This window comes from Bolinopsis microptera, chromosome 13 (assembly GCF_026151205.1).
Source record: "Bolinopsis microptera isolate Bmic1 chromosome 13, MBARI_Bmic_1.0, whole genome shotgun sequence".
NCBI lineage: Eukaryota > Metazoa > Ctenophora > Tentaculata > Lobata > Bolinopsidae > Bolinopsis > Bolinopsis microptera.
The window spans coordinates 5,404,506-5,429,924 of NC_087084.1; the positions used below are offsets into that span (position 1 = coordinate 5,404,506).

Below are 25,419 nucleotides of genomic sequence, written 5' to 3' on the forward strand. Positions count from 1 at the left end.
GCAAGACATTTTGTATTACATCTATGAAAACATCATTGCAATAAATACACAGAGCTAGAGGCAGCTCGTGTGTCCTGGCTGGCGATTTACTAGGAAATTTTGTCGTTGGACTCATGGGGTTTTCCATATCGAATGAATAATGTAATACACGCACACGCCACACAGAAAACTAAAACAAAATGAGTGTAAACTGTCACCTAACCAAAATATTTCTCTTGCACTCTGATAGCTTTGTCTATGGGGCTGACCGCAGGACACCTTAGTATTTTCAGTGTACGGATGCAATGATGTGCTTTGAAGCGTTTACAATTTAAATTAACTGTGTGTTAAATCCTGAAGTACAAGTTGTCCAAAGAAAGGTTGGACGTCTTGGTAACTGAAAACTTATGTATGAATAACAATAATCAGGGTTAAAATGAGTAGATGCCATACCAAAAGTAAAACAGAATTTAAGTAAATCAAAAAAGATAAGTTTCTTCTTCGGGTACCCCTTCAGTTCATCTACATTGTAGTAAAAAGAAAGATATAGCAAAACAATTATTTCATCACCAGGCCCAGGCCCAGGCTTAGTGTTAATATTATGGCGGAGATATGGTAGTGACAGGCTGTGGTGGAGTGAATTTGAAATAAAGTTTAACTTCGTTAATTGACGATATAAAAGCCATATAATTTCTTCCTTATAGTCTTTATATAGTACGAAAGCTTAACCATGCCACCTCAACTCTGTGTCGTCTACGCTGCTCCCTCCCAGAATTTCTCCACAGACAGTTATACTACACTCTTTTTGAATCCCATCTGTCGTACTGCATATCAGCATGGGGTGGGGCAGCTAAAAATCGTATAAGCTCAATATTCACTGCACAGAAGTACTGTCTGAGGGTCTTGTTTGGTGATAGAGCAGCCTACCTGGATAAATTCAAAACGTGTGTTCGAACCAGACCATTTACTGACCAGAAACTCGATAGTAAATTTTATAAAAAGGAGCACACTAAACCTCTGTTTAAAAACAACGAGATACTCACTGTACAAAATCTTCATACTTATCATAGCTACATAGAATTATTCAAGATCATGAAGTTTTCTACTCCTATGTCTATGTACGAAGAGTATTCTCGTTCTTCCAGGAAACCAATGCTTATTATCAATAAACCGGATCCCCCAGGCAACCATAACACGAGGTCAACGAAAATATGGAATATAATAACCCCTAACCTTAAAATCTTTGATTGTTCTGTTAGTATTTCTTGCCTGAAATCCAAACTGAAATCTTCACTACTTTTCAACCAGCATTGTCATGCCGTGTATGACTGGACAAATAAAGACTTTGATATCTGTAACCTTAAATTTTCGTAGGCTCCTGCAGGGATTCCACCTGACCTCCAAAATTTCATGACCAAATCGACTTACTCTGCCAGCGTATTCCTCTGTCAAGTTAAATGTGATGTGTGAGTGAGTAAGTGTAGTGTAAAGAGATCCTATTTTTGTATCCAATTTGAATTCTAATAAAGACCCTAAGCATTATGATCAAATTTTTAGTACAATAGTTATATCAGGGTTGACATCTATGATTAATATTATAACCCAATATTCATTTCTTTTTCTCCCTTAAATTTAAACCCCCGGCCCCCACTTAGACATTTAGCCATGATTTAGTATTGAACACCCAAAATACCTACCGTCCTTAATAATCGTAAAGACCATTTGTTACAAAATAGCTGCTAGAATAATGCATGCCAAATATTCCCTCTTACACCCACAAATTATAATGCCTTCCTATCAACGCCTCTAATTTGGTCACTAATCAACCAGACTAGCGTTATGGTGTGTACAAAAGCTACCAGCCAGTACATTCCTTGCCCCGCTAGTTGATTGTCAAAAAATTATACAGCTCAGAACAAACGGCCATTTACCACTAAGAGCATTATATGTTTTCATTTGTTTAAATTTTATGCTGTAAAATGTGCTAAAAAAATTTGTTTTACTTAAACTGGCAACCAGTCAAACCAGTATATAACTGTCTCTAGGTACTGTCATATCTTTCATCTTTACCCATGGCATGATCCCAATGCTTTGGAGGACTTCGCCGCTTCGACGCGCCGCGCAAACTAGCATTCTTGCTTCGCATCGACGATCGTTGCTCTGCTTCGCAGAGCAACGATCTCGACGGATTGACATCGTCAATCAACCAATGCTTAACCAATAAACATGTCGGATTGTCCTCTCAAAAACCAGCGAAAGTGTAATTGCTGTTTCGCATTGAGGTGCATACGAAGCAATAGCTTCAGCGGGTAGTTGATTCACCGTTCACAAGCAATAGTCACTTTGGTCTACTATACTTGCCGTGAGGTCTCAGCTATTTATTTAATTTGGGTTGGGGTCCGCCTTTTTTAAGAGTACCCCGTCAATTATCAGTTTACTGGGCGGCGCTCAGCCTGTCATTCCGCCGAATCTTTATTCTTTATGTTTATGAACATAATAGCCTGGGGTCCTCAGGTAACTATCAGTTCATCTCCAAAAAATCGCACACACTACATATTAGCTCGCCCTAATTTAAATGAAAAGGCCTTGAGGGTAAATAAATAATTTACTTCGTTGTATTTTTGGACACTAAATCAAATCAATCAATTTAGAAATAACCTTAAAATTTAATTGACACACGTGGCAACCTTTTTTTCGACCGTGTAGTAACAATTTGGCACGAAATGTGTTTTAAGTATATAATTATAGAATATTTTTATTTTAATGGACATGGAGACTTTTTACTAAATTTTTATGTTGCAGGAATATGTCAACAATTTAGAGTGTGTGTTGTTAAATAAATGTGTTGTTATTCCATTTAATTAGCGTTGTATTTTATTGTAGGTTTACAACCTACCATGCAGGACGCGCGCCGAGTTGGACTCGTCGACGGTCCTGATATATGGAACAAATATTTTACAAGATTATCACCCGTTAATGTATTTTATTGACTATTATATACTTGTTTATACTGGGCGGCGTCCGCGTTAAAATATTCAGTTTAACGGTGCGGCGCATTTGTTTGCATGCTACTGGGCCGCGCCGCGCATCAAACAATGTTTCTAGCAACCACTTAAGCTTAGTAAGATTGGCGATGCACCACTGAACCACTCCGAGTTGCAAAGGATTCACATCGTGAATCAAATCTAGTTAGGTGAACTACGAAGTAGCACAAGCGCGCGTTGGGTCAGTCTATTATAACAATGTACAAATTGCCATGCTAATCAGTTATTTCAGAAAATTTTATGGTTTAAAAAAACTTGGGTCGAGAAAAAGTAAAATCTAATTTAAGCTGTGAACAGATTTCAATTAAAAATCTAGTTGTAAGAAAACAAGTAAGTTATAGATTTTGTTTCTTAAATACATTTTTAAAAGAATATGATTAGTGCTAAATATAGGATACAAGGATACAAGGATACAAAAATACAAAAGTGATAATTACTTTATTGAGTACACAATAGTTGTAATTCTGAAATAATTTAAGTTACACAATTCTTATTATTTACAAGTATGTAGGGATAATTTAGAAATGTTATATAATGCTAGTTTTAGAAAAATAGATAAATCGAGTTTGTATGGTTCAATTTTATTTTAAGGTCCTATAGCATTATGCACTTGCCAGTATTTGAGTGGAAATCTGGGCTCTTATAATAGGCTGTATAATAATGTTCGTTCACAGAGAGAATTGAATGGATGGATCTACTCTTGCTGTGGCAGTGAGTGTGGTAGGATCTAGAGTTTTGTTGGAGAGCAAACCGACTAGGTCAATAATGTTTTGGGGATGGAAATTGAATTTTTCCCTAACTGAGGAGTAGAGCAAACAGTCAATCAATACGTGACTTTCGTCCTCAATAGGCTTGAGCTCTTTGCTGAAAAAGCAGTAGGTGCACCAATGTTCTTCTCTTGGTACAAGGGGGGTTTCGTATCTGCCCCTTTCGATGTAGAGGTTGTGGCAGCTGATACGAAATCTTGTCAGACTTTTTCGAACATCAGGTATTTTGATAATTCGTCGATATGCCTCTGGTTCGAAATCATATTTAATAATAAGAATAATAATAACGCTTTATTTGTATACCGTTTAATTAAGTTATAGAATTCTACTTTTGGGGAGGAGGCCTTGGTAGCTTTCTTCCCTCATGTTATGACTGATTTGGGTGGAGAGCTTAGATTTTGAGGAAGATGAGGGGTGAAGTTGTATTTGGTGAGCGTGAGTATATTGGTGAGTATATTTGGTGATTATATTTAACTAGCAGGAACCCGTCTAACCCTAAAGTGGTGTCAAGACTCGAGAGACTAAAATAATTATTACCTATTTAATTCGCGTTTTTGACACCACTTGAGAGTCCAAATTTTGGGCACTAAAATTATTATTCCTTAGCCAATTTTTTATTTTTTCATGCTGATTTGAAGGCCATTAAAGCATTTGACCCAGTCAAAAAAGTTTCAGTTGTATATGTTTTACGGTTTTTGCGGAAAGTCGCGTTAAAGTTGATGCCGTGGTGTCAGTAAAATGGCACGGATATATACACATATATATATATATATCGTCTCGCTTTATATATAGTAAGATAGTGATTTTGAATCGGCAGGTAGAGACTAAAAGAATTTAACTCATCAAAAATAGACATTTGTATAGGTATTACCCAAAACCTAGCAAGACATGGTTGATAGTGAAACCAGAGCATGCTACCAAAGCTAAGCTCATCTGCAAACTCGGTAGGTATGTGTCACTGCGGCACAACTCGTTGAGAGTCACCTTTGCAGAACTAACGAGAACTGTGAAATGCAAGGATGTGCAGACTGAGCCAGTTCTCCTTTCAGTCGATGGTCTAGAGTTGCCAAAGAGAACAGTCCTAGGGGACCAAGCTAGGCTGGACATTTCTGCAAGATCGATTTGGAATGCTTCAGAGAGGGCATATTTTGATGTAAGGGTGTTCCATGCCCCAACCGCCTCCAATGCAAGCAAATCAATCCCAACAATGTACCAGTCCCATGAAAATGAGAAAAAGTGGTGTTGAGAAAAGACAATTTTTTTTGAGGAAAGACAATTTTATTATTTATCACCAATTCAATACATAATCAATAAATATATATCCGAATAAATTTGATTAAAAATTAAATGATGCTAGCAGCTAGTGCGCTTATATTTGATAAATATTCACGCTGTTAAAATGGGTTTTACCACACCGCCACTCACATTAGCACAGTTGGTGAACGGACCCAGGCGCTGTTAAGCTTTTATGAGCCCTGGTTGACTGCTGAGAGTGGCGAAGGGGCTGATATTAATTTTATCTTAGTTTAACCTAGATTCCAATAAAATTTTAGTTTTGTGTTATAATTATATGATTTTTATGCGATATTTAAGTTACAGCTGCTCGCAATACATTATTGCTTAAAAATTGTTAAATATGCTCGCTTTACGCTTAATTTTAGATACCGTATGTATATATACATGTCAGCTCATAATACCAAATAACAATAATAAATAAATTAAAAGCATTGAAGAGGTCCAAAACCAATTCAAGCATGACACAAAGTTGAATACATTTTCATCGGAAGCTGCAAGCTTATTAACGTTTGATTCCGTACGTTCATGATCCGTTATTATGCATTCACCTTCAGGCGGTGTCGACGGATCATGCGAAAAGGGTTTTTGACAGGCTGTGCCCTTACCATAATTAAACTGAACCATTGCCTGATACGATGTAAACAAGAGTGTTGGATAGGTGAGCCGCGCAAGCGCTCGCGCATTTGTGTCGCTCTGACAAATAGCACTTGAATAATTTAGCTACCAAGACGTAAATCGCGCGTTACATAAAGTATTATTTTTCCCTTCGGATAAAGTGAACGTTACACCCGCGTGTAACCTGCTTTAATGTTTTGTGTGCATGTGTGGTGGAGTGAGTGTATAATGTAATGATTGAATGAATCTTTTTTCTTTTGTGGTGCATATATGATGTGAGTGACAGGTGTAAAATCTAAAATATATAAATATAAATGGGGGTCTTTTCATAGGAAAGTGTTGAAGTTTAAGTCCTGCCAGTTAATATTGTCAGGTTGGTGTTGAGCCTTCATGATAGAAAGCTTCAATCGGGATTTAATTGAACCTAGTGAACCTATTTTACCACGTGCATTTGACTGCTCAAGAAACCTATTCCATAAATTTGCCCCTTTATATGCGAAATTGTGTGTGTTACAACCCAAGGGTTCTTGAAGTTGAGAAAGAAAGTTTCACGCCGTTAGTTTTCTCAACATCTGGTGGAATGGGTGTTGAAGCTGAAAGAATGGTGAAGAAGCTGGCTAGTAAGATGGAATATCACAAAACAAAATTTTGTTTAACTTACTTTTGTTTTGAAATCCTAAGAACCAGGAGGTGACCGGGACATGATTTTAGGCCTGACCGGGACCGGGACCGGGACCGGGATACAAAATGTGACTTGACCGGGACCGGGACTGAGATTATCAATTTACCGTGACCGGGACCGGGACCAATAATTTCTGGGATTTCTATCTTACCGGGACCGGGACCGGGACCGGGACCAACAATCCAATTTTACCGGGATTTGACCGGGATGACCGTGATTTGACCGGGATGACCGGGATGACCGGGACCAAAACTGGTATTCTCATATTGAAAGCTGCAACTTTCATTTACATTATAATTGAACAATTTGAATAAGTAATAACTAGAATATTAAATTAGAAAAAACTTTTAAAAAACCGTCAATATGGGGCATGGGCCTAATGTACTACACCAATAATGTTCATGTACTGATTACTCAAGTTCACCCTCATTCCTCGTTCCTCAATCAATGATCCCTCAAATTATTCAACAGTTTCATTCTCCAATTCCAATTGACAATTGGGCGTAGCCGAGTTGAAAACTTGATGTTAGTTTGCACTTATGAGTTATGTAACGATATTAGTTACCTAAACTTGTTTAGCAATTTTAAACATTGTTTTATTTGGCTCAGAGGTTGTTTAAAGATGAAATTCACAATGAATGAAAGTAAAAACTTAAAATCACAGTAAATGAAATTATGTAGAAGATCTCGGTCAAAATCCCGGCAAATTTGAGTGATTGACTGGGACCGGGACCAGGACCAAGAATCCTGAATTAACCGGGACCGGGATCATAAATCAGCATTTGACCGGGACCGGGACCGCGACCAGGATGAAAAATGTGACTTGACCCGGTTGACCGGGACCGGGACCGGGACCGGGATAGCTCAAAATTGCCAATCCCGGTACCGGGATTCCCAGTCACCTCCTGCTAAGAACAGCAGTGATTTCTCCCTGGGGAGTCAGAGGTGTAAGAAAGAACTTTGTTAATATAGATAGTCTAGATTTGAATTTGGAGCCACAAGGCCAAGGGTGATTTTCGAATGTTTCTCCCAATATTTGAGATAGGGAATATATTGAGTTTTTGAAGGGTTGTTTTTATATCTAGGGTCATTATGACAATCATGTGTAAATTGTTTGAATAATTTTGATATTTTCAAAAACCAAAGCTAAGGAACTCTTTCTAGATATATATTATATAAATTACTATCAAAGTCCGCCATTATCTTGGGTCATATATTGGATCTGAAGAAGGGGTAAAAGAGTTCATAATAAAGGAGACAAAAACTTGGAAAGCAGACATAGATATAGCTGCAAACGAACCCCAACTACCCTACTCCGCTTTGTTTGCCGTACCACCCCAGGGATTTCAGATTACCTAAAACTCTTGGAACACTGTGTCAAGAAAGACTTTATTCCAGCCATTATGGGCTGCCTGATTATATCAGAGAGATAGCTTCACTTCCTGCAAGGATGGGCGGGCTGAGCATTCCAGACTGCACAATGCAAATCAATAGCTGAGACTCATACTCAGTAAATGCTACGAAACAGCTCACAGAGTATACTACTTTCCAACTAAATTAGGAACTGCAGCGTGCTATATCATAAGTGAAGTAAAGAAGTGTAAGGAAGAGCTTTACAAACATCAACGTGAAACTATTATGAATGGGCTACCCCCATCCACACAAAGGCAAATAGAACTTCTTAGTGAAAAAGCATCCATTTGGTTATCCACACTCCCTCTAAAAGCATGTGGGTATGTCCTCTACAAACTTAGACACAATTCACTCAGAGATACAATAGCTGAACTCCTAACCACTGTTTGCAAAGATATTGAAACTGTATTGACCTGTACTTAAACGGGATTTTTACCGATAGTTGAAATTTGACATCTGGCGCTAGATGACAATAGATGACGCTAAATGACACTAGATGACGCTAGATGACACTAATAGTGCAAACAAAGTTATCCAACGTCTTCTAAGTTGTACTATTTCATATTTGGAATAATGTGCTGCCGCATTCTTTTGGCCCTTTTTATGTCAGACCGTGGTTTTTGAGGTTTTTGAGGTTTTATATCCTTTCATGCCATAGCCATAAGCCATCAAATCAGCAAATACAGCTTGAAATAATAAATTAGCTGTTTCATGTATAGTAATATAATACAAATTGAATTACAACATTAACAATAAGTAGTATGATAGATCATTAAATTCAAGTTAAATCCGCAGACTATATTACAGCTACGCTGTGCAGTGAACATACAGTGATCATTCTAGAAGATTATGGTTGTATAATGTATCATTATGTTTTGATCTGATTTTAAGCCACCAACTTATTAAGGACCAATTAGGGTTGCCATTATCGGTACACAATTTTTTATCGCGATAATCGATAATTTTTTCAAAATTATCGCGATAATATCGGTTATCGGCGATAAATTTGGCAATATAATTGAAGTAATATTTGTATGCACTCTGCATACTTGAATTATGCTCGTATGCTATCTTACATCTTGTGCTGATTGCGTTGTTAAAGAACCAATTGCAATATAGCCCTTTCATTTAACAAGCCCATATTTCATAGACAGAATATTTCTTAAAGACTTTATATAACTTCTAGCAAACATTTTTTTAATCAGCATATTATGCACAACGTATTTCTTTGATAGTGTCAGTTTCCTGCCTGTTAGCTGTGAACAGACCTATCTCCCACGCAAGGGTATCTGTCCTTGCTACCGTAGTCAAATCGCTGCCCAAATGTAGGTCTGATAATTCTTTTATCAGCGGGATAGGATTGGAATCTGGCATCTGAAATTGTGGGAATCACCTGTGAGTCCTGAGGACCAATCGTCGAACTACTTGCGAAGCTCAATCGCTGTTTGTCTCTTTCTGCTTAAACAACCGCTGGTGCAGAGACTTAGAGTTACGTATCAAGTTGACTTTGTGATCATTCTGTATTCTTGTCCTACATCTTCATCTAGATTACTGGGGTCCGAGTAGAACTTTACCATATCTCTCCAACATACTGCACAGCGAGCTCCAACAGGTTTTGTAGTCTCGTTGTAGTCTGAGTTCCTTTTCGTGCTTCCACAAACAAAAATAACTACGTCTGACCATACAACCTCCAAGTTACCTACTAGATGCGATAACGCAACATTTCAATTTTCACTGCCACAAATTCATACACACTACACACTACACAGCACGTCAGCCGACCATCACACTGCAAATTATGCTAGCACTGGGTTTTAATTTTACAAACAGAGAAATAGATTCGAAAAATATGTTAAATGTTGGCCATTTTACCCTAATAAAAATTTGTTGATTATCGCGATAATTCTCGAAAATTATCGCGATAATCGATAACGATTTTTGGGAAATTATCGCCGATAATTATCGGCCGATAATATCGGTTGGCAACCCTAGGACCAATACACCATATCTGTCGAGCCCAAATGGTTTCACCAAAACTTTAGTGACAATCCCGTTCACCATTTTCACACAAAATAATATTTTGAGGATTCCTACTAGCTCACTCATGCAAATCTTATATATAAATATCATGTACCAGGCTTGTACCAGGCTTGTCCCAGGCTTGTCCCAGACTGACGTGACATGTCTGGTGCATTAAATTTGGTTCGATTAAATGGAATAATTCTTTGTGCCCTATAAAATGTGCTCAGCCAACTTAACTGGAAAGTTGACCTCAAGGATACAAAAAATAGTGTTCTTATATACTTAGTGTATATTTGATGTATGGGTCCTTATATATATTTGTAATACTATGGTCTAATTAGTTTTAATTACACTTATCAAGTTTTATCAACACAAGTTTTATCAACATGAACACTAACAGTTGTTGACTGACTTGAATGTCCTGCACAGCAGTTTGGAGCTTCTTTAAATTATTTGTATTCTTATTGTATTGCTGTGTAAATTTAATTCTAATTCTAATTCTAATTACACTTATCAACAAGTCATTAGACAATGGGTATTGAAGATCTTGGGCTCCTGCTGGAGAACATCGAGGAGTATGTTATGGAACAGAAGAAAGTTGTGAGTAACATTTTATTTAAGGTTGGCATCATCCGTTTGGCCTTTTGTCCTGTTCACAATAAATTCTATTGAGAACAAGGACTAAATGGACCCATGCCTGCGCCTCTTACATATTTACATTCTTGTCTGTAATTTTGTGGGCTGGTATTTAATAAGATTTAACGATTGCATCAGATTAGGCCCTGGTTACAATTTTATTTCTATCGAAACCGTTAAGTTACAAAGACCTAAACTATAAAGTTCAACAACAGAGTGGAAAATATTCGCAATGACTAGACATTTATTAATGTATATGACACCATGCCATCAACTTTAACACGAGTTTCCGCAAAAACCGTAAAAGATATAAAACTGAAACTTTTTGACTGGGTCAAATGTCTTAATGGCCTTCAAATCAGCAAGAAAAAATAAAATATTGGTTAAGAAATAAAAATTTTAGTGCCCAAAATTTGGACTCCCAAGTCTGGTGTCAAAAACGCGAATTAAATAGGTAATAATTTATTTAGTCTCTTGAGTCTTGACACCACTCAAGGGTTAGACGGGTTCCTGCTAGAATGTATAATAGCTCAGCAGGCAACTCCAGTTCTTTAATATTTCATTTCAAGTTTAATATTATTATTTTATTATAATAAGTTTTTTTCAGGTGACCTACAAGTGGCTGAGCAGAACATTTTCTCTAAATGTTAACCAAGCTAAACAGTAATTAATATTTAAATTTTTGAAGTTTTTTACACAGACAAACTGTAACAAATTCGCTTGCATTTTGGATGAAAGTGTAATAAAATATTAATATTTCATTCTCTTGCCTCCTTTGAAACGTACGTTCCCAGGTTGTTAGCGATATTCCACATGAAACACAAGAATATGAAACACAAGAGCATTCAGGGTGTGTACTACGTCAGTGGGATGAGACACAATTCTCAGGGAGTTCTGGTAAGTGGTTCAAGATTTCTACCGGACCTAAAGTACATTTCCATCAAAGTTTTGTCCGGATATACAGCTTCCAGTACCTTGATGGCGACTTCACTGATCAGTCACTGGTCAAAAATTCAGTCAGAACTGTGAAATTTCGGTCAAGAAAACGGCAGAATAGTTTTTATTCAGAAATCTTTCAAATTGTTTCGTTCTCTTCTGACGATTTTCCGTTTGTCAAACCTTTCTTTTGTATCCAATTTTAAGTACCTAAATCTTGTCTTGTGTTATCCACAGTGAAGTCATCAATTGGTCATTCAAGAAAATTTCAGTCAAAACAGTGAAATTTGGGTATCACCTTCAGGTGTTTAATCTGCATTTTTCACATTATAACGAAAGATTGTAATAAATTGTCTAATTCACTAAAGCCATTATTACATCCCAGACACACCAAGTATGTATTGTTAACGAAGATATGCTGGAAGAAACAAAATCTCAGTTGGACCCAGTTACCAGTGTTCATCTATACAGTGTTCAGAAAGGGAAACCTAAGGTAAACAAGAATTGCGCCCGTTTTTTCGTTGAGGCGGACGCTAGATTTCCATTCAGTACGAGCTCAGTTAACTTCATAATATTAAATGCGGGAAAGTGAAAATACATGTGATTCAATTCAATTGCTGTAAAAATTGCCGTAGAACGTAACTTTTATCAATAATTTAAGAAATTGGAACCAAAAAGTGAACTATACATGTCTTTTACACATCAGTGCACGCACAAATTGGGCTTATTGTATAATACATTAAAAAACACACGTGCTGCACTTGCACTGACTTCAGATTATACATTAAGTACACAACGAGCTGCAAGAAACCCTCCAGAATCCATCTTTTTCTGCAAAAACGATCATTCGTAACCTTTCACTTTGTTCATTATTCAGTTTTTAATTTTCCTTATTTTTCCACAGTTCAATCAGTGTGTACTGTTTACGCTGGTCATCATGTTTTGGCAATAGGACAGGTTTTAGAAAAAACTGTAGTTTACGAAATTAATAGGTAGCTTTAAATCCAATTCATGTAAAAGACCTCCAAGATAAATGTCTCCAAAATATATCAAAATTTCCACGAATTGTTGTATTTTACTCTAGAAAATACCAACATTGATTGTTTCTACAAGTTTACAATCCATTTGAATATTTCCAAAATTAAACTTTTATTGCGAATCGTGAAAATCACGCATAGACTGTCCTACTGATGGATTGCAGTAAAGTCGAAGTGAGAACTTTACCACCATTCCTATAACTAGAGTCTAACACAATTTCATGGCACATTCTAAATGAATCTTGAGCGCAAACACCAAACGAATTTTCTATGAAAAGATACAATCGAATATTGCGCGCTTTTACAATTTGCCGCCGCTCGGAATTGGGCGCGGCCTTCATTGCATCCCGTTTCACGTCCATCCATCGCATAACTATTACTCTAGTAGCAGGGAGGGGTTGAGTGTGCACTTCGATGTACAGAGTTTTTTGATACTGAATCGGGTTAAATATGTCATTGGTAACTCAAATCACCGAGGGGCACATTTTGTGTCGCTAGTCCCAACCCTGTGGGGGCCACGCCCATATTTCACATTAGGCGCATGTATGGGAAATATGTATCTCAACTTCTGAAGGTCTTAGAGACTCAAACTTTGGCTTAAAATGACCGCAATGCACATATTTATATTGACACTATGAAGGGTATAAAGGCCCAAAATGCTTACTTTTGGAAAAAATCCAGAAAAACCGATTTTCACTGGGGCGAGAGTGAAAAAATCTACTCTAGAAGCTTATTGACATCGAGTATGCAGTTTGGTGTCTACAACTTTTCTAGAAACCAGGTCTTTTGTAAGGTCATTCTGGATCAGAATTGATAAGGTACGCAATTTCTATCAGTAATCCTAATCCTAGGGGGAAATTTCTAAATTACCCTCAGGCACAAATATATGACTTTTCTATCTCGGCTTCTGAACGTTGTAGCTTTGTAGGGGCCTCTCTTTTATCTCAAACTAACTGCAAAGGCCACATTTATCTACAAGCTATAAAGCAACATAGGGTTTATAGTGCTTAGTTTTGGAGATATTCATTAAAAACTGTTTTAACTTTCGTGCATCCTAAATTAGTGACACATGTACTTAATTTTGGTATCCCGGGCTAAAAAAGTCTTACAGACACTTCACTTGCAGCACAGCAAAATGTTCAGCATGAACACATTCAGATAATATTTATGGAGCAACACAATTCAGTTTCAGAAGCTCCTTCCAGCTATCTTATCTTATCCACAAATGTATACATCTAACCATCTCTCTGGTTACTTCAAACCACTTCAATCCCCAAATTTATACATGAAAATCTAACTATCTCGTTATATCTACCACAAGTTGGGCTCTCTCCAGTACTGTTTGGCTATTATGGCTAATCACCTCCAATCCAACCTCATGTTGTAGAATCTACTTCTAGTTTTCTTCAATTCTGCTACCTCCATGCCATGCCTATTCTACCCAGCTACCACCATGACCAGCACGTTATAATTCTAGCTCTTTCTAGCAAACTCTGAATGCTACCTCCTCCTCAGTGCTCTATACAGGTACCACCAGAGGGCAGAAACCACCAACTCCAGCTCTTTTCACTTACTTTGGCTACATCTATTTAGCTACTACTGCAAGGCCCCCTGGCCCCTTCAACCTCTGCTCTTTCTAGCAAACTTAACTTAAGCTACCTCTTGCCTTTTATAACACCACCAGCAACAATTTATTCTGGCTCTTTCCGGCTGCCTCAGCTGCATTCAACAATTTCCAGTTCATTGAGGAAAAGGAAACCTGCTATTTCTAGCAACCTCTGAATGCTACTTCCTGCTCTATCTAGCTTCCACCAACACCCAGTGCTAATTGTTGTTACTTGTTAAGCTACCACTAGCATGAGCACCTGCAAATTCTAGCCCTATCCAGCAAACTCAGACTACATTATACTATATCCAGATAGCACTAACACCCTCAAATTCTAGCTGGAGCCTGGAGGTAGCCTGAATTAGGTAAAAACAGATAGAATTTGAGAGTGCTCATTTAACTGAATAAGGATGGATGTAGCCCGAAGTAACTAGAAGAAGCTAAAATTTGTGGGTACCGTTTGCTAGTGTTAGCTGGATAGAGCAGAAAGTAGTCTGAGGTTGCTGGATAGTGCTAGAATTTGCAGGTGCTGGTGATAGCTGTTTGTTTGTTTGTTTGGGGACCAGTTTTTGGTACACCGGCCAATGAGCTGCAGCTGAACAGAGTAGGAGTAAGTCTGAGGTTGCTGGATAGGGCTAGAATTTGCAGTGCTAGTTGTAGCATAACAACAATTATTGGGTGTTGGTGGAAGCTAGATAGAGCAGGAAGTAGCATTCAGAGATTGCTAGAAAGAGCTATAATGGAGGTAGCAGAATTGAAGGAAACTAGAAGTAGATTCTACTACATGAGGTTGGATTGGAGGTGATTAGCCATAATAGCCAAACAGTACTGGAGAGAGCCCAACTTGTGGTAAGACCGGGATCCCGGCTTAATCCCGATCCCTAATCCCGGTCCCGGTCTTAATCCCGGTCCCAGCACTTTTTCCCAGTCCCGGCCAAAAAAGCAGTCTCGGTCGATCCTTGGCTTTAACGAGATGGAAGCAACTAGAGGGATGGTTAGATGTATAAATTTGGGGATTGAAGTGGTTTGAAGTAACCAGAGAGATGGTTACCAAAAACCGGTCCCCAAACAAACAAACAAACAGCTATCACCAGCACCTGCAAATTCTAGCACTATCCAGCAACCTCAGACTACTTTCTGCTCTATCAAGCTAACACTAGCAAACGGTACCCACAAATTTTAGCTTCTTCTAGTTACTTCGGGCTACATCCATCCTTATTCAGTTAAATGAGCACTCTCAAATTCTATCTGTTTTTACCTAATTCAGGCTACCTCCAGGCTCCAGCTAGAATTTGAGGGTGTTAGTGCTATCTGGATATAGTATAATGTAGTCTGAGTTTGCTGGATAGGGCTAGAATTTGCAGGTGCTCATGCTAGTGGTAGCTTAACAAGTAACAACAATTAGCACTGGGTGTTGGTGGAAGCTAGATAGAGCAGGAAGTAGCATTCAGAGGTTGCTAGAAATAGCAGGTTTCCTTTTCCTCAATGAACTGGAAATTGTTGAATGCAGCTGAGGCAGCCAGAAAGAGCCAGAATAAATTGTTGCTGGTGGTGTTATAAAAGGCAAGAGGTAGCTTAAGTTAAGTTTGCTAGAAAGAGCAGAGGTTGAAGGGGCCAGGGGGCCTTGCAGTAGTAGCTAAATAGATGTAGCCAAAGTAAGTGAAAAGAGCTGGAGTTGGTGGTTTCTGCCCTCTGGTGGTACCTGTATAGAGCACTGAGGAGGAGGTAGCATTCAGAGTTTGCTAGAAAGAGCTAGAATTATAACGTGCTGGTCATGGTGGTAGCTGGGTAGAATAGGCATGGCATGGAGGTAGCAGAATTGAAGAAAACTAGAAGTAGATTCTACAACATGAGGTTGGATTGGAGGTGATTAGCCATAATAGCCAAACAGTACTGGAGAGAGCCCAACTTGTGGTAGATATAACGAGATAGTTAGATTTTCATGTATAAATTTGGGGATTGAAGTGGTTTGAAGTAACCAGAGAGATGGTTAGATGTATACATTTGTGGATAAGATAAGATAGCTGGAAGGAGCTTCTGAAACTGAATTGTGTTGCTCCATAAATATTATCTGAATGTGTTCATGCTGAACATTTTGCTGTGCTGCAAGTGAAGTGTCTGTAAGACTTTTTTAGCCCGGGATACCAAAATTAAGTACATGTGTTACTAATTTAGGATGCACGAAAGTTAAAACAGTTTTTAATGAATATCTCCAAAACTAAGCACTATAATAAACCCTATGTTGCTTTATAGCTTGTAGATAAATGTGGCCTTTGCAGTTAGTTTGAGATAAAAGAGAGGCCCCTACAACGTTCAGAAGCCGAGATAGAAAAGTCATATATTTGTGCCTGAGGGTAATTTAGAAATTTCCCCCTAGGATTAGGATTACTGATAGAAATTGCGTACCTTATCAATTCTGATCCAGAATGACCTTACAAAAGACCTGGTTTCTAGAAAAGTTGTAGACACCAAACTGCATACTCGATGTCAATAAGCTTCTAGAGTAGATTTTTTCACTCTCGCCCCAGTGAAAATCGGTTTTTCTGGATTTTTTCCAAAAGTAAGCATTTTGGGCCTTTATACCCTTCATAGTGTCAATATAAATATGTGCATTGCGGTCATTTTAAGCCAAAGTTTGAGTCTCTAAGACCTTCAGAAGTTGAGATACATATTTCCCATACATGCGCCTAATGTGAAATATGGGCGTGGCCCCCACAGGGTTGGGACTAGCGACACAAAATGTGCCCCTCGGTGATTTGAGTTACCAATGACCTAATTAACCCGATTCAGTATCAAAAAACTCTGTACATCGAAGTGCACACTCAACCCCTCCCTGCTACTAGAGTATATTGTTTCTTTTGTTTCTAACTAATTTGCTAATGTTCCAATTAATTTCAGGGTACTGCCCCTATGTACAGCGTTGATTTTGAGCAGCTGAAAAAGAAAGTCTACGAAACGACCGAGTGAGTATTACTAATAGTGTAAATAGTTAATAGGTGTAAAATTAGTAATGCTGTACAGTAACACCTCCATTGCGATCCAATTACCATCTTACTCGTTGTAATTTATATATTGTGGTCTTACCAAGCTGAATGTTATATTATGAGCTAATCATGAACTTTTCTAGTAAAATAGAGAACCATATTTTCTGACTCCGATTAAACAATCAGTTTCCATCTTTGATCACAATCACTGTCACGTGTCACTCACTGTCACTGTCACTTGTCACAACAAATCATCCTCCACCAGTATACAGATCAATAATTATCTTTTAACAGCACTTTATTTATTTATTTTAACACAGGTTTTCTATGGTGCGCTGCAAGGAGGCGAAGATCAGTCAGGTTATAAACAGTGGCTTAAGGCCTGTCACTCCACCTGCCCTGAAGAACAAAGTTAAGATTATGACTGAAAACAAAACGGTAAATTCGCCACCTCTGTTTGCTTATTAAATTATCGTAAAGAATCGAGAGTTAACGGTATCCTAAGATTTAAGTGACATTAGGGGTCGTTCACATATTACTTAATCAGCTGAGGGGGAGTTCCAAATGCTCACTAAATTTCACTCTGACAGTGATAAAATTTAGAAATTGATCGGATATCCGACTATAACCTAAGTAGTTTGAAAGGTGCTGGGCTGGATATCATAACAATGATTTCGGCTCATTGTGATCAGGGTAGCATTAAACGTAAGGAAAAGTGTTTCCAAAAAAGTGTTTCCAGGGAAAAATTCAAAAGGGGGGGGGGGGGGGACGTGATTACGTAATATTGCTTCAGGAGAGGGGGGATTGGGTCTTGAATACGGTTGATTATGTAATATGTGAACGTAATATGTTATTAAAATGGGGGGAATGCAACGTCAATTAATATCAGTATTCCATAAAAACCCTAAACTGACATTGACATTAATTGACATTAATTGACATTAATTGACATTAATTGACATTAATTGACATTAATTGACATTAATTTGTCTCGAAATTTTAGATTATCATTTTTCGATAAATATTCAAGATATTCACGTCTATGTAAGTTAGACCGGTTCAAAAAACAAAATGTCCTTGAATAATTATGAGTATGTTCTTATCTGTTCATCCTTTGGTTCAAAGACCACCAAACAAAATTTCAGCTTCCAACTCTTCCATCTTCGGTCCCCACCGGCCACGCCCATATTTTATTGGTTTCTTATACAGGTAAAATATCTAGAATCGGCTTTTTTAGTATGAAGGAGTAATGTTAGCTGTTTAAGATTCGTTATTCAAATATAAATGTCATCAAGGCATTTCGTTTAATGTGGGTTTTAAGTTCTGATGATGTTGAGAACCACGCCCTTGGATGGCCACGCCCATTTAAGAAAATTAAATTTCGGAAAACCGTATTATTTTAGTTTTATTGTTTAATGATCTGAATTTTTTCACATTTCACATTTCTATATGTGATAGTAGTGAATAAATTGATGATATAAACGTTCTAAAGTGCTAAAAATATGGTAGAACTACATAATCTCTGGTCGAAAAATATCGTGTCAATTAATGTCAGTATTCCAAAATTTTGCAAAACTGACATTGACATTAATTGACATTAATTGACGTTGCATTCCCCCCATTAAAATATTGATTACGTAATATGTAAACGACCCTTAATAGACAAATACTTGTATACCACAGTACATATTCTTTGTTGAATTGAATATACATAACCGTATAAAAACGACAGGAGAAATTTAAAAGTAAATTTGGCAGGTAGAAACGAAGAAACACACCACCATTAACGCAAAGAAAACTTTTGCGAGCAAGAAGCCAGCAGAGGTTAAGAAATCAACAGCCAAGAAACAAGAGGGGCTAGCCAACTTCTTTGGAAAAGGTTTTTATTTTAATCTTTGCAGCGTGGATTACTTGTATTTGTTACAGAGCTAGAGGTGGAATTGATATTTTCATATCACCCGGTCTTCAGTCCGTTTATATATCTACAGCAGAAACGATAGGTATTAAAATAATCTTCTGGACTATGGTTGTTATCTTTTCAACCGATACTATTGATTATTGAAATTTTCCCAGGTAAAGCAGAAGCAAAAAAAGCAGAACCAAGAAAAATAATTCCTAAATCTGCTCCCAAACCTGAACCTAAAACTTCTCCTAAAACTCTCAAATCTGCTCCTAAATCTGAACCTAAATCTGCTCCCAAACCTGAACCTAAAACTTCTCCTAAAACTCTTAAATCTGCTCCTAAATCTGAACCTAAATCTGCTCCCAAACCTGAACATAAACCCGAAAGCAAACCATTATCGAAGAAAAACCCCACAAAAAGTGAACCACCAACACGTACCTCGCCAAGAAAACAATCCTTGATGAATAAGAACAGAGGAGGCAATAAAACGGACTGTACTCGAGAACCGCTGTTTGTGGATATAGTGGAGGATGAGGTGGAGGAGGTCAAGGTTTTACCCAAGGTTAGAGAGAGGAATTCTAAATATTTATTAGGAAATATTTTGATAATTTTTTGGTTTGTGTTTGTCATTTTTCGCTCTGTTGAGTGATAATGGTAAATAGTGCTGTCTCTGACGTTCCATTTTCTCAGCCTAAATCAAATGGTAAAGACAGTCGAGCGGGTACCAAGCGGAAACGTGTAATGAAGTTTAGCGACGATGAAGATGACGAACTTGAAATTAAAACCGAAGGTGAAACTAAGGTCGAGGATGAGGGGATTTGTCTCGATGATGATCAAGGTTTGAGATCGAACTTGTTGGCTTATCTATCGATCAAATATATCATCTATCTGCCTATTGTACCCATCAATTTATCAGCAAGTTAAATAGCTTGGATTTTGGAATGCCAACTTGAAAACTTGAAAACTAAAAAAACTTGAAAAACTTGAAAACTTACTTAAGGTATCGCAGAGCAGGTCCCGAAAAAAGCTACCGAGTCACCGGAGAAAAAGAAACCAAAGGAGTCACCTGACAGTAAGAAACCAAAAGTCAGACGAAAACGAATCAGGAAACAAGTGAACAAAACAAGTGTAAATGATGACGGATTCATGGGTAAGTACTTGTGTATTACACAATGTGTAAGTTCATGTGACGGTAGTCGGTAATTGATTTATTCGAGGGTATAGATATATGCTAACAGAGTCACATGATTCTGATAGTTGTCACAACTGACAAGAAAAACTCAGCATAAAAAATCAAAATATCACTTCTTCAATATTCTTCTTCAACAAATTTTCAGAAACTAACTCACAGCTAACTTTTACACTTTACAGTAACAGAAAAAGTGTGGGAGACGTTTAGTTGCAGTGACAACGAGGATGAAAAGAAGGAGGAGGAAGAAGAGAAGATGGACACAGAAGAATCAACAAAAAAAGAAGTACCAACAACACGGAACAAACAAAGTAGTCTCATGGGATTCTTCAAGAAGGGCTAGAAAATTCCAGAAGAGTAACTTCAGTGAAGATTTAAATGAAAGAAGTGACTTTGGGAGGGAGTTTTCCCATGGATACTAGCCTGATAACAGTTGAGGTTGTCTGACTTCGATGAAAATGAATCTTGAAGGAGCCATTATGCAATTATGAGAATCGTAACCCTTTTTGATAACAGTTAAACTTGTCAATCAGGAATGATTTTAATAAACAACGACAGTCAATTAGCGTTAAAATGGGCTGCTTTGGCGAAGGAATCTTTGATCTTTTGTTTGTTGTATTTCTAAATAAAAAAGGCAGAGTTGAAATTTTGTCAAATATTTACAATCAAATGATTTTCTTTTTAGTTAGTGTGTTCTCTTTTTTAAATTCGTATTGATATTGTTGATACAAATGATTTCGTACCCAGAGTGCGGTAACAAATCTTAGTGTTTCATTAACATACGCATGTAATAAGATCACAAGCTTTCAGGCTTTATTTTTGAAAATCCTTCTCAACTCATATTCCTGGCCTTCGTCTTCTCCCAGCCCTGACCCCGTCCCTCTTCCACCATCTCTTCCCTTAAGGGTTCTTAAATCTCTTTACACTGCCGGGCCCTATCCTAATCCATTCCCTGTTCCCTTGTTCAATGCCCCTCCCCTTAATCCTTGCCCTCCCATAGCTCCCTCCCCGACTCCCTCCCCGGTCCCCCCCCCCCCCTTCACTGCTTGCCCGCTGATTATCTGTCCCTCCCCCTGACTCCCTTGCCCTAGCTCCTTGTCCCTCCCCCTATACTAGCTCATTGCCACTCTCCTGACTCCCTTCCCTCCCCCTGGATCCCGTCCCTTCCCTTAGATCCCTTCACTTCCCCTAGATCCCTGCCACTCCCGGACTCTGTCCCTCTTCCTGTCTCCTGGCTCCCTGCCAACATGCACTGCTTCTCTTAAACGATCGTCTCTCTTTTCCATCCTAATTCACCTTTTTAGCCACACTTAGATCACCGGAAACGCATTCCGATTACTTAGCCCCCTGGGGGGAACATAAATAAAACCGGAAACTGCTTCCAAATCTAATTCTCCAGCACAAATCAGAGAACATGAACACCCGCCCTCCACTAGCTTCAAGTTCAACAGTACTTGTTAGAAATTCCTAACATATCCGAAATACTATTACATGTTATACCCTCTCTAATACAAGCGCTGACCACTGAACTTCCGACCAACTTCACTGTCGCCCGTAACTACTAAAATACTTGCACTCATCCCCGGTTGTTCTTGACTCCGATCAGACTCCCTGGAAGAGGGCCAGTGTGCACGATCCAGCACGCGAGTCAATCCTCCGGTCACGTGCTCAGAACACCTTGACACGTGCCACAATTACAATACCTTCACTCCACGCGTAAGGGGACACCCCACTTTCACTGCCATTCCCTCCTCCCGACTGAGCAGGTAACAAATCGTCATGGTAACGACTACCCTGTGCAAGAGGCGCTAATTAACTACACCAGGTATCGGATGCCCGGTGTCCGAGGCGTCCTATGTTTGGCCGGAACAATTCAATGCTAGCTCTAGCATAGAAAGAAGCCGATTATTCCATATAAGGAGCGTGAGCCGGAGAACTCGAGAGTATTATTCCATATAAGGACTAACTGTTGGATGGCTAGTATATCGCTTCGTGCTGTGTGTACTCCGCGTGTGTTCTCTTTGTGCTGTCTTTGTATGTTGCTCCGTTTTCCTTTACCGAGGATAAAACTCCGAGGGAAGTCCGGAACTGGTCTCCGCAGGGCAGGGTCGTCCCTTGGACTCCCAACCACCCTCTCTCCTTACTTTTTAAAATTACCTTGACGGGCTTGCACTTAACCGTTTCTTTGTCGGCCGTAAAAGGTTCAATTTAATCTAAAAGCTTTGCTCGCTGCACGCTGCATGCAGGGAGGTTTTACAGTGGTTATCCCCAATATGGTGGGGTCCCATTACGGTATTTTTGCTTGTAGTGTGCAATACCACTAAGTAAATTTGATGAGCTCTTAAGTTGTAGAAAGGGCTGGAGGTGATAATCAGGATTAATAATAATGTTTGGAGTAATTCTGTGCGAGTTTGGACGGAGTTTTTAGAGGTTATTCTAGGGTGTTTTTTTGCCATGTTTCATTGGAATGAAGCCAAGATAAAGAAGCATTTAATATGATGATGTGTGAACACTGACGACAAGCTCTGTAAATAGCATGTGAAATATTTGAGAATGCTAGAAATGTTGCGTTCATCATGTTGTTGTTGTTGCATTTAAGGTGTAAGATGTGGATTGTAGAAGGAAAAATTACAGTAAGTATCAGTTTGTTGCTGCATTACTTCATGTAGGTCTCGGAAAACCATTGAACTGTGAAGTGTGAATTGTACATGTGACCAAGGCCAAGGGGAAATGCTCTTTTTAGGTTTAAAAAACTGTTTGAACATATACGGAATTATTAGAAATTGTTGTCAGAAACATTACAACAACAATGAGACTCATAAATAATGTTCTTATCCGGATATTAAATGTACGTAAATACTAAATGTTGTGTTGTTGAGATTCAGTAAATTAATCGGATGTATAGAATAAGATATTGTAGAGATAAGATAAGTTGTACGAGGTGCCTGATAAAAGACGTTAATTCGCTGCAGTGTTTTGTAAAATAATCAGGTACATGGTTACGATCAAATTTATTGTATTTTGTTGCACTTATCATTGCAGATAGATTGGTGATCGACGCAATCTACTGATTCAAACGTCATAATGTATTTGTATTCCTCGACATTTCAGCCGATAAACCCTTCATTTGTATCAATGTTCTGGGTATCTGGAGTTAAAGCCATATGTGGAGGTATTAGGTTTAGTTTCTGTGACGAAAACGACATTTGAAACGTCATGAGGTGTAAAAATTCAAAATTGTGCACCTTCAATTGAACAAATTTGTATGAGTTTTGTTTTTGAGTTATCAAAGGCCAGAAATGGTGAAAAAACAAAAACTCTTTTAACTATAATACCCACTGAAAAGTCTCTGTATGCACATAGTTTCTGTCTGCCAAGTTTATGATGAGAACAAGTTCACCTACATTGTACTGTCTCTAGCTACAATGTACTGTGTAACATCATGTACTATAAAAAGAACACAATTTGAGAATATTACTCTGTTTGTGGCATTATTACACAGTAGTTTATTGTATATAATTGAGAGCGTATTTATTAGTGCTAATATACTGTAGATTAGCTCTGTGAATTATAGTAGATTACAGTGTAACACAGTAGATTACAGTGTAACACAGCAGATTACAGTGTAACACAGTAGATTACAGTGTAGCACAGTAGATTACGGTGTAACACAGTAGATTACAGTGTAACACAGTAGATTACAGTGTAACACTGTAGATTACAGTGTAACACAGTAGATTACAGTGTAACAGTAGATTACAGTGTAACACAGTAGATTACAGTGTAACACAGTAGATTACAGTGTAACACAGTAGATTACAGTGTAACACAGTAGATTACACTGTAACACAGTAGATTACAGTGTAACACAGTAGATTACAGTGTAACACTGTAGATTACAGTGTAACACTGTAGATTACAGTGTAACACAGTAGATTACAGTGTAACACAGTAGATTACAGTGTAACACAGTAGATTACACTGTAACACAGTAGATTACAGTGTAACACAGTAGATTACACTGTAACACAGTAGATTACAGTGTAACACAGTAGATTACACTGTAACACAGTAGATTACAGTGTAACACAGTAGATTACAGTGTAACACAGTAGATTACAGTGTAACAGTAGATTACAGTGTAACACAGTAGATTACAGTGTAACACAGTAGATTACACTGTAACACAGTAGATTACAGTGTAACACAGTAGATTACAGTGTAACAGTAGATTACAGTGTAACACAGTAGATTACAGTGTAACACAGTAGATTACAGTGTAACACAGTAGATTACAGTGTAACACAGTAGATTACACTGTAATACAGTAGATTACAGTGTAACACAGTAGATTACAGTGTAACACAGTAGATTACAGTGTAACAGTAGATTACAGTGTAACACAGTAGATTACAGTGTAACACAGTAGATTACAGTGTAACACAGTAGATTACAGTGTAACACAGTAGATTACAGTGTAACACAGTAGATTACAGTGTAACACAGTAGATTACAGTGTAACACAGTAGATTACAGTGTAACACAACAAATTACAGTGTTACACAGTAGATTGCAGTGTAACACAGTACATTACAGTGTAACACTCACTACATTACAGTGTAACACTCACTACATTACAGTGTAACACTCACTACATTGCTCACTACACTACATTATAACACTACAAGATGTATTACTTCCTAACATAATTATAAGCATGTATCAGGGGCGTGTGTGTTTACACTTCCTTGCTCATACATTCCACACACTGTGTGTAGAATTGTAGTGTAGGATGTAGAATGTAGTGTAGGATTGTAGTGTTCGTTTGATTTATCTTCCTAGACAGACCTACCATTTTGTTGTTTCCTCCCCCGTTACTTTAACTCGCAGAATCCCATTGTCGTTTGAAAGTCGGGTGTGGGTCTGTTTTGGATTTGGAAAATTTTTTGGTTGGTCCATTTTTGTTAGTTGCAATTAGTCTGTGAAATTGTCTGATATTTCCACCACTGGGTGCTGTACCGTTCCTGCAACCCTGCACGAAAGGCCCCTACTAATTCTTTTAATTTGTTCTGAATCTGCGTTTGCCTTGGATTATAAAGTTCGGTTTATGTTATTGGTGCTTTGTAGTTTGTGGACATTGAGCATTATTTCCTGACCCCCTGCAGATTTATTTATAAATTGTAATTTATCAGTTAAGTCTCGAACAGTAAAACCATGATAGCTGGACAACAATTGTCAAATAACCCAGTTTGATAAAGTTATAAGTAATTACTAATTACATAATTGATAACAATTACCTAATTACATGAT

The 25,419-nt window shown here is 38.0% G+C and overlaps 1 protein-coding gene across 3 annotated transcripts; it reads left to right on the plus strand.

The window, feature by feature from the left end:
- Window positions 1–10,333: 10,333 nt before the first annotated feature.
- LOC134825029 (DNA polymerase delta subunit 3-like) lies at window positions 10,334–20,931 on the plus strand. 3 transcript variants are annotated; one of them, XM_063837094.1, is made up of 11 exons: window positions 10,334–10,418; window positions 11,062–11,117; window positions 11,249–11,351; window positions 11,776–11,883; window positions 16,932–16,996; window positions 17,338–17,455; window positions 18,776–18,896; window positions 19,091–19,482; window positions 19,611–19,758; window positions 19,930–20,070; window positions 20,292–20,931. In XM_063837094.1, exons 1-11 carry the CDS (start codon window positions 10,350–10,352, stop codon window positions 20,450–20,452), a joined length of 1,482 nt encoding a protein of 493 aa, XP_063693164.1. In that variant the 5' UTR covers window positions 10,334–10,349; the 3' UTR covers window positions 20,453–20,931. The 3 variants fall into 3 exon arrangements, with proteins under 3 accessions (XP_063693164.1, XP_063693165.1, XP_063693163.1); XM_063837095.1 differs by having other exon boundaries at window positions 10,344–10,418; window positions 19,611–19,710; window positions 20,292–20,867; XM_063837093.1 differs by having other exon boundaries at window positions 10,344–10,418; window positions 19,921–20,070; window positions 20,292–20,864.
- Window positions 20,932–25,419: the final 4,488 nt, after the last annotated feature.

Bases quoted from the DNA above. Each gene is read 5' to 3' on its own strand.
- LOC134825029 (XM_063837093.1), top strand. From the start codon at position 10,350: ATGGGTATTGAAGATCTTGGGCTCCTGCTGGAGAACATCGAGGAGTAT. The intron at 10,419-11,061 runs GTGAGTAACATT...AGTTTTTTTCAG, and splicing joins TTATGGAACAGAAGAAAGTT to GTGACCTACAAGTGGCTGAG. The intron at 11,884-16,931 runs GTAAACAAGAAT...AATTAATTTCAG, and splicing joins TTCAGAAAGGGAAACCTAAG to GGTACTGCCCCTATGTACAG.